At 37.1% G+C, this 12895-nt stretch overlaps 1 protein-coding gene across 1 annotated transcript in view; it reads left to right on the top strand.

Annotated features, from left to right (window-relative positions):
• LOC144445417 (nuclear pore complex protein Nup153-like) overlaps positions 1 to 12895 on the top strand; it is a 49696-nt gene that overhangs the window by 35926 nt on the left and 875 nt on the right. The window contains exons 18-22 of the mRNA XM_078134957.1: positions 488 to 601; positions 1296 to 1466; positions 3145 to 3279; positions 8112 to 8537; positions 9082 to 9361. Coding sequence (XP_077991083.1) covers positions 488 to 601; positions 1296 to 1466; positions 3145 to 3279; positions 8112 to 8537; positions 9082 to 9361 — 1126 coding nt within the window. The remainder of the gene's footprint in view (positions 1 to 487; positions 602 to 1295; positions 1467 to 3144; positions 3280 to 8111; positions 8538 to 9081; positions 9362 to 12895) is intronic.

Below are 12895 nucleotides of genomic sequence, written 5' to 3' on the forward strand. Positions count from 1 at the left end.
TATTCAAGAAAAAAATAATAAAATCATGAAAATTGTGTGAAGTCTGGCAAGAAATAGTGGATGCGGAAACTGACATCAACTTAAAAGACAATATAAAACTGTTCTTCCAATCTGTAATGGCTGTACATCTGATGAGAAAAAACTAATAAGACAGAGACCATATGAAAAACAACGGAAAACATAACTATCTGAACTAGACACTCACATATGAAAAAATATATATGTATAAGTAAAATAACAAATCTACCTACCCCACCTATTCTAAAATTGAATGTAATCGGAAACACAATTTTTTTGTTAGGCCTAGAGGGGAATTTTTGTGTACTTGTAATTGTGTTTGCATTTTATGTTGTTGAAGAGAAGACTGCCAAGTACTCATGAAAGTACTGTCATTATACCACACTTCACCCACATACATGTTACCAGGTTCTCATCTCATTTTGTATCATTTATTAAAAGTAATCAAATCTCTCATTTCTTTGTTTAGCATTTATGTTTAAGGCTGGAACAGCTGTAAGTAACCAAGCAACAACTCCTGCAGGTAGCAGTTTCAATTTTACAACACAAACAAAAACTGAGGAACAGAAAAAGACTCAGTCAGGTAAGTCTTGTCAATCTTGATATACAACTTATTTTGGAAGCTGCACAGCAGCAACTGGGATATTTTCTTTCATCAAATAACCAAAGATATATTCACTAAAAAGTGGTCAGTCCCTCTTACAAACACAGCGCCATCTAGTGGTCAAATGACACAATTCTTTACTTCATTCACTGGAATTTGGCATATTAGAAATAGCCATGTAGACATTGATAAAGAATTTGAATTAAGCTTGAAACTATTGTTTAAGGAATTGTTTGTTTGAGTCATTACTTCCACAAAATATTTAAACATGTAGACCTGAAATTAAATGCATCATATTAAAAGGAGAACAACAGTCTTACAGTGTTTTTGCTAAGGTTTGGGAACCCCGGTAACAGAAAGGGGGAAAGAGGTAAAACTGGTAGTGCTTCGCATGCAATGTATCATAATTTAGGTGGGGAACCCCGGTAAAATGATGTGGGAACCCCGGTAGATTTTACCTACTTACCGCCCTTAAATAAAACACTGTCTTACATCTCAAAACATGATTTCAAGTTTGATTACAACACTGTTTGTAAGAGGGCCATAATCACATTCAAAATTGTGTGCTACCAATCTAATAGTAATGTTGCCATGAGGTTCAAATACAGATGTGGTCTTGAAGCCAGACACCTCCATATTTTCATTTTGGACTACCAAATGTGTTGTCTGACAGATACTCACCGTGGAGGAATACTAAGTGGTACTAAACCAACCGATACAAGTGGATTATTTGCATTCTCAGCTGGTGGTACTCCTATAGCAACTGCAAAGATTGCACCAGGTACAACTACAAGTGCTACGACACAAAGTACAACAGCAGTGGCACCATTTCAATTCTCAGCTGGTAAGCTATAATGTCATTTCATTCGTTGGTAATATGACCATTGTTTATGAAAGGATAGATACTTGAATAATTATAATAAGAACAATAATCTTTGTTTACATTTGGACTTCTATAGCAATGACTGCAAATATTTTAAGTAAATGTTTTCTGCTAATAATTGCCAACCTAAGTTACAAGGGCTACATGTATACTGCTAACTGCCAACCTAAGTTACAAGGTCTACTACGTGCATACTGCTAACTGCCAACCTAAGTTACAAGGTCTACTACGTGCATACTGCTAACTGCCAACCTAAGTTACAAGGTCTACTACGTGCATACTGCTAACTGCCAACCTAAGTTACAAGGTCTACTACATGTATACTGCTAACTGCCAACCTAAGTTACAAGGTCTACTACGTGCATACTGCTAACTGCCAACCTAAGTTACAAGGTCTACTACGTGCATACTGCTAACTGCCAACTTAAGTTACAAGGTCTACTACATGTATACTGCTAACTGCCAACCTAAGTTACAAGGACTACTACATGCATACTGCTAACTGCCAACCTAAGTTACAAGGTCTACTACATGCATACTGCTAACTGCCAACCTAAGTTACAAGGTCTACTACATGTATACTGCTAACTGCCAACTTAAGTTACAAGGTCTACTACATGTATACTGCTAACTGCCAACCTAAGTTACAAGGTCTACTACGTGCATACTGCTAACTGCCAACTTAAGTTACAAGGTCTACTACATGTATACTGCTAACTGCCAACTTAAGTTACAAGGACTACTACATGCATACTGCTAACTGCCAACCTAAGTTTAATCTACGTTGAACAGTACTGCCAACCTAAGTTACAAGGACTACTACATGCATACTGCTAACTGCCAACCTAAGTTACAAGGTCTACTACGTGCATACTGCTAACTGCCAACTTAAGTTACAAGGACTACTACATGCATACTGCTAACTGCCAACCTAAGTTTAATCTACGTTGAACAGTACTGCCAACCTAAGTTACAAGGACTACTACATGCATACTGCTAACTGCCAACCTAAGTTTAATCTACGTTGAACAGTACTGCCAACCTAAGTTACAAGGTCTACTACATGCATACTGCTAACTGCCAACCTAAGTTACAAGGACTACTACATGCATACTGCTAACTGCCAACCTAAGTTACAAGGACTACATGAAAGTAAAACTGTACTATATGACACTTTACAGATACGCTGTGTTACACTTCCACAATTCAGCCTAGCCCTACTCCAACATGAAGTCAGCCAAAGGTCACCACACATCGCACAGCCACAGTTTTATACATGCCCAGGAATTATATAGTTACTTATAATGATAAGAAAAAGTGCTGCAATCCCCAACCATTCCCACTCACCCACTCCCCCCCCCCCCCACCCAATAAAACAAAACAATGAACACCAAATACAAAAAACAAAACAAAAAAACAGCAAATAAACACGTGCTAGATGTACAAAAAATGCTTGTCTGTTTTGTATGCAACCAAACAAACCCCCACCCCATCCCTAAGAAAATTATTTAGGAATACTGACTTACCCTAGTAGCATAAAATCGGGATTTAAAAAGTGCTGTATATTTGTTTTACAAGGCAATAAGTTTTCAAAATTAATGTATTCTGTTTATAAATGTGTTGTAACTTTTGTCAACAGGTACACCACAAAGTGTTGGAAGTACACCCACACCACCAACAACCACTACTCAAAATTCAACTGGAAATTTTGGCTTTACTCCAACAGGATCCAGTGCATTTCCAACAACACAGACCAATACCTTCAGTAGTGCAAGTAAGGCTTATTTTTTTGTTAGCACAACTGAACTGGTTCAGTAGTGCCCCAGGCATGGAAAAGTGTCTGTCTATCTGTCTGTCTGTCTGTCTGTCTGTCTGTCTGTGTGTGTGTGTGGGTGGGTAAACAATTGCAAGTCAAAAACCACAAGTCCGATTGTCATGATATGTGGTGAGTATATTATCTTGGGTGTCTAGTTGGGAAATTGTTCAAATGAAAATGATTTCGGTCAAGAAATGTGATTTCTGGTCAAAAAACATAAACTTCCAAAGTACTGGGCAGATTGGCCTGAAATTTGGTGGGAATATTCTTGGGGGTGTGTAGATTATGAATTATTCATGACACAGTGATTCTAACAGTAGGGCTAAAAATGTGACTTTCTGGTCAAAAGTCTATAATTCCAAAATTACTGAGTACATTGAGCCATTGAGCTAAAATTTAATGGGGATGTGTACATGAAGGTGAATTCATAACATGATGGTCACATCGTTGATATGCAAATTAGGTCTAAAAATCTAAATTTTGGTCAAAAACTAAATTAAATATCTTGAAAACTACATAATGAATGGGTCTGAGACTTGTTGGGAATGTTTCTGGAGGTGTTGTTCTGCAGTTATTGTTCAAAACATTTTGACACAACTGGCCCTATCAACTGGGGCCACACCCTTAGTAACCGTGAAATGTTGATGTACATTACAAAAATAACACTAGGGATTGGTAGGTAAGTGAATAAAGAATAAAAAAATGTATATAAATAAGCCTAGCAACAAGACCATGCCCATAGTAACAGCCAAATGATGGTTTATATTGCAAAGATGAAAAGTGGGAAGGGTAGCCAAGTGAATAAAGATTCAACCAGATTTAAACTGAATGCCTCCCGTAAGGGAATAACTAATTATGCAAATAACTCATTAAACTAAAAAAAAACTATGGTAACAGGCTTTGTTTTTGGACAAGTGTGCTTTCTTAGGTTAATGTATATGCCAAATTATACGGAATTTGAAGAGTGTATGATACTGCTTAATTACTGAATATCGTTCATTATTCAAAATACTCATTAAAGGTAAATGTTGTAGCAACAAAGTTCATAGGACAGGTGCGTATTATTATGGTTGATATATGTACCATATTATACAAAATTTGATGCTTGCATTTTTAGCACAACTGAACTGTCTGTCTGTCTGTGTGTGTGTCTGTGTGTGTGTGTGTGTGTGTGTGTCTGTGTGTGTGTGTGTGTGTAAACAACTTAAAGTCAAAAACTGCTGAACCGATTGCCATGATATTTGGTAGGTCCATTACCTTGGGTAATTAGTTGGGAAATTGTTCAAATCAAAATGATCGCATCACAGGTGTGTGATTTGGGTCTAAAAATGTGATTTTGGTCAAAAAATTTAAACTCAAAAACTGCTGGGCAGATTGGGCTGAAATTTGGGTGAAACATTCTTCAGGGTGTTTTTACTAAGAATTGTTGATGACATGATGGTCCCATTAGTGATATGCAAATTAGGGCTAAAAATGTGTCTTTTTGGTCAAATATCTATAACTCCAAAACCACTGAGCAGATTGGGCTGAAATTTAATGTATCTAGGGATGTATGGATGAAGATATATTAAGCATACATTGATTCCATGAGTGATATGCAAATTAGGTGTAAAAATGTTAATTTTTGGTCAAAAACTTATATCTCAAAAAGTACTTGGTCAGTGAGCCTGAAACTTGGTGAGATGTTTCTGAAAGTGTTATTCTGCAGACTTTCTTCAAAACATTTTGGCAAAATTGGCCCTAGCAACCATGACCACGCCCATAGCAACAACCAAATAGCGGTATATTTTGGTCAAATAACATCTGGTAGGCAAGTGAGTAAACATTCAAAAAATGTATGCAAATACCCTAGCAACAATGACCAGCCCATAGCAACAGCCAAACGGTGGTGTATTTCACAAAGATAACAGGGATAGTAGACAATTGAATGTACAGTCAAAAAATGTATGTAAATTTGCCTAGCAACAAGACCCCGCCCCTAGCAACAGCCAAATAATCACGTATATTGCAAAGATAACGAGGATTAATAGACAATTGAATAAATATTAAAAAATGTATGCAAATTTGCCTAGCAACAAGACCACGCCCTTAGCAACAGCCAAGTGATCACGTATATTGCAAAGATAATATCAGGAATTCATACACAGGTGAACAAAAACATTAAAAAATGTATGTAAATTTGCCTAGCAACAAGAACCCGCCCCTAGCAACAGCCAAATAATCACGTATATTGCAAAGATAACGAGGATTAATAGACAATTGAATAAATATTCAAAAATGTATGCAAATTTGCCTAGCAACAAGACCACGCCCTTAGCAACAGCCAAGTGATCACGTATATTGCAAAGATAATATCAGGAATTCATACACAGGTGAACAAAAACATTAAAAAATGTATGCAAATATATCTGGCAACATGACCACGTCCATAGCAACAGCCAAATGATCGCGTATATTGCAAAGATAGCAACATGGTTGGATAGGCAACTGGATTCAGCAAATCACCTATTGTTAGCATAGACTAGCATATGGATATTAAACATTTTTAAAAACTGTACAGTTGTGCTACAATGTCATTGGCGGTATTTTTGTCTTACAAAGTGTGTGCTATGTGTAAATTGATAGCAGTAATCAATGCAAGTGTACTAAGACAGAAATAAGTCTGACTGGACTTTTCCTTAACCCTTTCACCACCGATTCCCGCTACAGCGGGAACGCTCTAGGGCGCCCACCGATTCCCGCTACAGCGGGAACGCCAAAGGTCATTCAACTACTACGACGTTCAAACCGTTTAACGGCAGCTATTGCTGCAAAACTTGCTGCCATAACTAGTTCCACACATGCGTATTAGCCTTGTTTATATAGTCTGCCATTTTGAACACATGTTAGTGGATGGTTTTCTAGCACGATTGGAAAGACGAGCGATCGTAATTTTTGTGTGCGTTTTTCGCCAGAAAGATCGAATTTCAACAACGCGGAAGTAATTAACGGCTCACGTAGCATCTCCTACGATGTCATTTTGACAACTGTCCTGAGAAATTTCCACTGAATTTTTACTCAAAAACATTGTTGAATATATCAGGTCGGTTGTGGGAACGGTATAGGCTTCAGAACTACCACGAGGGCCGAGTGATCTACCGGCGGGGAATTCACCGTTGCCGTAGTGAAAGTTGGCAAATTGCGTAACTTGTTGACCCGTAGCATTCGCTCATACTATGGCCTTGGGGCCAGTATTTAGCTCCAAAAGTAATTATTTTGGTCATATTTCTTTCTGGTAATGTTCAATAATGAATAATACTCATACAAGTTCAATTTATACTGGTCAGTGGTACAATGTGGGCGGTAGATTACACACAATCTGAAGATTTTCCGATCACATTTTTGAATGCGTTTTTTAACGATAAAATTCAAATTTCAACATGGCCACACGGAAAATTATCTCCCCTAACATCGTTTGCGATGTAAATAACGGCTCTGTTCATGAAAAATTCTGTTTAATTTTGACTTTGATGGCATTTATGAATGAAAGGAGATGGCTGTGTGTACTCAATGTGACGAAAACATTACCGCGGCGTGGGTTCAAATTACAGGCTGCATCTATTTCCGTTGGTCGGTATGTGCGTCGGCAAATAAAGCCATTTTGCCCATCCGATTTTGGCGCCGATGCTACTGACTTACGGTCATTTTTTGCCGATTTCTGGCATAAATTGAATAATAATTTTTTGTTGTTCTGCTAAATAATGAATTATATTTACAAAAACCAACTTTTCAGAAGGTATCAAGGTGACAACTTTAGATATTTTAAGACACTTTCATTGCCGGTGCGGCACCGTCTGTTGCGTCATAATCGGATTAGTGAGCCGTTAATTAATTTCGTTCAAATTTTTACGACTCAAAATGTCATTTTCTGCCAAATTTTCGCCAATTTTGACAATTTAACAGGTAAAGAGAAGTTTTGTAGGAACATAAATGTTGGTATTTTGAATTTTATTTGTAATATAAATATTTTGTTTATTTGTGATATGTCAATAAATAAACGACTTGTGTTAGTTTTATTCATATTTTATTACTTTAATTCATATTTCGGTTGCGTTTGTGGAATTTGAATGCATATATTTGCAAGTGTGATGTAGAGAATTTATTTTCCAATGAAATGATACCTCATTTTTAAAAAATGAGCAACTCTAAGTATTTTTATATCAATTTGATTACATAACACTCACTCTCACCTGGTGGTCAGTGAGGGGGGTGGTGGAGAACAAACATTCCCAGGGGGCAATTGGTGGTGAAAAGGTTAAAGTTGATAGCAGTAATCAATACAAGTGTAGAAATAAGTCTGACTAAACTTTTCCTTAAAGTTGATAGCAGTAATCAATACAAGTGTAGAAATAAGTCTGACTGGACTTTTCCTTAAAGTTGATAGCAGTAATCAATACAAGTGTAGAAATAAGTCTGACTGGACTTTTCCTTAAAGTTGATAGCAGTAATCAATACAAGTGTAGAAATAAGTCTGACTGGACTTTTCCTTAAAGTTGATAGCAGTAATCAATACAAGGTAGAAATAAGTCTGACTGGACTTTTCCTTAAAGTTGATAGCAGTAATCAATACAAGTGTAGAAATAAGTCTGACTGGACTTTTCCTTGTACAGTGTATGTGAACACTTTCTATCAATATAGACAGTAGGGGGCATATACAGTAATACAGAGAATGCCAGTATTTCAGCTAAGAACATTCATCCAAAAAATTAAGGAAAAAAAAGACTGACTAGAAAGTCATTTATCTATTTCAGGTTTTCCTTTTGCTGCTACAACTGCAGCACCGACCACAGCAGGGTTTTCATTTGCTACTACAACTACAGCTACAGCAACAGGTGGTTTCCCTTTCTCTGGTGCAGCCCCTGCAACAACAACAACACCAGCACCAGCACCAGCACCAGCATTTGGAGCTGGTACTACCACTACCACCTTTGGCTCAGGATTTAGTACTCCAAGTACTTTTGGAAATTCTACTACCTCTACCAGCTCTGCAGCCGGGGGATTTGGCAGTATATCAGCTGGAACCCCTGCTTCTACATCATTTCCTGCTGCCGCACCTGCATTTGGAGCTACTGCAGCTCAGCAAAGTACAACGCCATTTGGAAATACTGCAGTGCAGCAAAGTAGTACTGCAACAGCATTTGGCAGTACCCCATCACAACAAAGTGCATCTACTGGAGGTAATTAACGTTTCTCATTTAAATGGATGAAAGAAATTTAATGGGATATACACATCCATGGAATGGATATACACAACTATGTAAAATCCTTGAAATCATTCAAGTTCCGTATCTAGATCGTCCAGGAAAATTGACAAGGAAATTAATCATTATATCACACACAAGACAAGTTGAGCAAAAAAATATTGACTACATACTGTGGCCGTTCTATGCCACAACAATGTATGTCTTTGTTACTGGTTCTGCTGTGTACAAAGTATGAGTCAAAATGTTCAAAATTGTAATTAGTTTTGCCGATTTTTCTTTGATATTCTTGGTGGTGGTATAATTATGTTATTCTCTTGATTAACATTTTTCTTCATTCAGCTGGAAATACTCGTGACCTAAGGGTTGACAAAGACCCCTTAGGTCACTCATATTTTCATTGGCTGAATGAAGAAAACAGTAGGGTCTAACATCTAGTCAGTGCACATACAAAATGTTTGTAGTAGATAGTTTATTTTATATTATAATTTATACCTAGCTGTTTCAATTTGTATTTCAGGTTTCCCATTCAATGCAAATCAGAGTGCCAACTTTGGTAGTACCGGAGTATTTCAGTTTTCAGGTAGCAAAGACTCCACCCCTGTAGCTCAAGTTGGGACCACCCCAACTGGAGGATTCACTGCTCCACAAGCAGGAACCATGCCAGCAGCAGGTGGATTCACTGCTTCACAAGTAGGAACGATGCCAGCAGGTGGATTCAATGCATCCACTGCAGCTCCACAACCTTCTTTTAACTTTGGAGGATCTTCTCCAGCTCCTGCTTCCACTTTCAATTTCAAGTAAGTTGGGTTTTTTTGGGTTTTTTTAAAAATTCTGTAGAACTGTCCCAAACAGAGGGAAAATAGGACTGACGGCTAATGGCAAAGTGTTGTAGGATCAAGTTTGATAAAAGTGATTTGTGTGTCAATTGGGTAGACTCAACACTCTGCTGTGTCTTTCTTGCAAATATGTTGTATTCTGGTTATTGAACTTCCAGCCATTTGGTAGGTAAGCATCACAAGTATTAATAAGAGGGTACCCATATTTAACAAAGTGAGGGCAAAAATTATTTCATCACGGCTGATGATAGTATGGCAATACATGAACTCAAGAACAAACTATGCATACAAAAACATTGTGTGTTCTTAGGGACAGTGTCATTTTAAAACTGATGCACGACAAACGTAATAATTTCGTTTAGGGGGGGAGGGGGTAAGAGTTCATTTTGTTTGGCGTGCGTCAAAATCGCAATAAGGATTTTCCATTCTTACTAAAATGGAATCAAAAGAGGCAATGCTATTTTTCTTGAAAATGACAGTCAGAAACTTTGCCGACATACACGAAGAGAGATGCATGTTGTTCTAAAAATAACTGTATGGCCAAGTAACCTACCTAGCCAGGGAGTGATGTACAATAAATGAATCACAAAAACAACCTCTTGAATGCTGCGAAAACATGGTTTTATTATTCACCAACACCTAAACAGAAGTTCCTGAATTCAAGAGACTTTTTTCCGTTTGTTGGGTCATATCACAACTATAAATGATGGTACGTGACGAACGCACATGTCAACCAATTTCTTGCGACTAGGATGATAAGCGTACAACCCAAGCAAGGCATTACACTTATTGTATGTAGACATTACCTCATTTAATACTTGTACTTGCAACTCTCGGTTTTTAAAACGTCCGGATCCGACATAGCTTTACGTTTTAGGATTACCTAATTCCAAATTCTAGATGGGTTAGCTGTTTAGACAGGAGATTCATCGTACCCAAATATAAACAACACTGCACGCCACTACGTAGGTAACGCCATGTGATCTTGTCAACGAAAGTTAACGAAGTGTTTGCGTGATCAGAGCCGATCATTCAATCGTAGTGGCAACTTTTAAAGGACCTTCAAGATAATTGATATGAATAGACTATGTGGAGAGGACGTTGCCAAAATCCACCTACGCGAAGGTTATAAGTTAGGCCATGTCGGGGTTTAACATGAAACTAATATGAAATGTAAATCTGGAAATTACCAATGAGGTGTCGCGTGTTTGTCATGACCTCTAAACTTGGACTAAATTATCGTAGATAGCGTGGTATTGCGAACGTTTATTTCGGCACTAGTAACAGGTTGACCGTTCGACTGATGTTGATTCAATCCTTCTATTAACGTGAAAATGAAAAGTTAGATCACCTGAAATAATTATTCAGTAATAGTTAAGTGATTCCAAACAGATTTATAGATGTTTTCATGTGATAGTTGAAACATGCATGTGAAAGCCGCCGCCACGTCAATGTGTTCATCACTGTCGTGGTGCGATGTCACAGTCAAAATCAACTTGTATAAATTACGAAATCTGTGAATATAAATGACTCGACAGAAACAACTTGAAGGCTAAAAAGCATGAGAACTGGTAAATACAATTTCCAGTAGAAACTGTGTTTTGCAGAGACAGCAAAATGTTTTACAAGTTGAATTGCAATTAGAGTTTGTTGTGTTTATTGATGTCATGGTATATGATATAAACATACATGTAGGACAGGTCGTTCATTTTCCCATTTCGCATTAAGACATTTCGTTTTGAGGGGGGAGGGGTTAAACTGAAACGAAGAAATTATGTTTCTTGTGCTTCAGTTTTAAAATGACACAGCCCCTTAAGGGAGCAGAAAAATACAACATCAAAAACAAGAAAAGCCATCGTCGTGGCCTGGATGTTTTGGAAACAGATGATTTTTAGAGGGAAAGGAAGAGAAGAAGAACGGTAGAAGTCAGACATGAAATGGTTGAGTTGATTGACAGTGAAGAAGTTGGCAGGAAGACCTCCGTAATATACTTGATGCAGACATAATAAACATTTTCTTATATCTCACTGATGTTTGTGGCTTTACCACAGAATGCATGGAAAGAAAAAAGTCATCCATGGATATTTCACAAAATTTTTGGCTTTTTTCAAGGCAGCTTTACACTTGGGAACATTACAGTAGTGGTTATATATATATATATATATATATATATATATATATATATATATATATATATATATATATATATATATATATATATATATATATATATATATACAGGTTTTGAAAATTTGAACCAAATTATATGCTATAGACCCTACAGAACTGTTTCGTGAGGTGCGTAGTCCTCACTCATCAGGGGTAGATGAGTGAGGACTACGCACCTCTATATATATAGACGTTTTGATTATTGTTAGGTCTAAGGCCAAATATATATATATATATATATATATATATATATATATATATAGATGTTTTGATTATTGTTAGGTCTAAGGCCAAATATATAAAAGTAGTGAGTTTCCAATAACCTACCCAACCCTAGTTTAAGCTCCCCAACACTAAACGGATTTTGTTTTTTTTTTGCATGTGAAAAGGTAAAATGGTAACAATTTAGTTCTGTTTCCATTGACACCTTCATGCCTTTACCTCGTCCGTGGTCATTTTTATTTTAAAATTGTATTCAGGTGTTTTTAGACTATAACAGTACAGTCTGCATAACATGTTGGCCTACCTTATAATTGTCTTCATTTACTTCTTTTACACTTCATCAAACTCTCACAGGAAGTTCTGTCACTGATAAGTAGCTGATCTTGGGGTCCAAGTAATTGTTGAAAATTGAAAGTAAATTAAAATAAAATTCTGACCTACCTACCCTATTTCCTGAAGTCATGTAATTGGAAATAAAATATTTTTTTTTATTTTGCCAAATAAAATAGTACAGTGGGGACAACCAGGTATACAAGTCCCCATGTAAACCATAAGTGAGACTGAGTCTGAGACTCTCATTTTGTAGGAAGTCCAAAGTGAGACCATATCTGAGACTGGATTTGAGACTTGTATGATGTAAACAATAAACAACGGACAGCAACAGAAGTCATCAAATGACAAATGTTGCAGCTAGCTAAACAAGGCACATGATCAGACACAAATCATGGTCGCTCGGCCCAACCGTGCACAAATTGAAACAAACAAACCACATGCATTGCATACAACGATGGTTCAACAGTGACGTCTTTAGAATACGAGACGTGATACGTATGTGTAGTTGAACAGATCAAGGTTTGAATTACACATAAGATGTCTGGGCTACACTAGCCAAAATACCAGGCTGTGAGGCTACCATTTACCAGTCTCAAAGACGATCTCAAGTTTGCTTGCAATTACAGTCTATTTGATATATGAAAGTCTCTAAAGCAGTCTCAAACACAGTCTCACTTAGCTTAGCATGTTCTTTGTTTTGAGAGTCTTAGTTCTGATCTCACTTCTCCCTGTGCATACCTCGGACAACATGGAAAGTGAGAGGAAACTTTA

Source organism: Glandiceps talaboti, chromosome 14 (genome assembly GCF_964340395.1).
Source record: "Glandiceps talaboti chromosome 14, keGlaTala1.1, whole genome shotgun sequence".
Lineage (NCBI taxonomy): Eukaryota > Metazoa > Hemichordata > Enteropneusta > Spengelidae > Glandiceps > Glandiceps talaboti.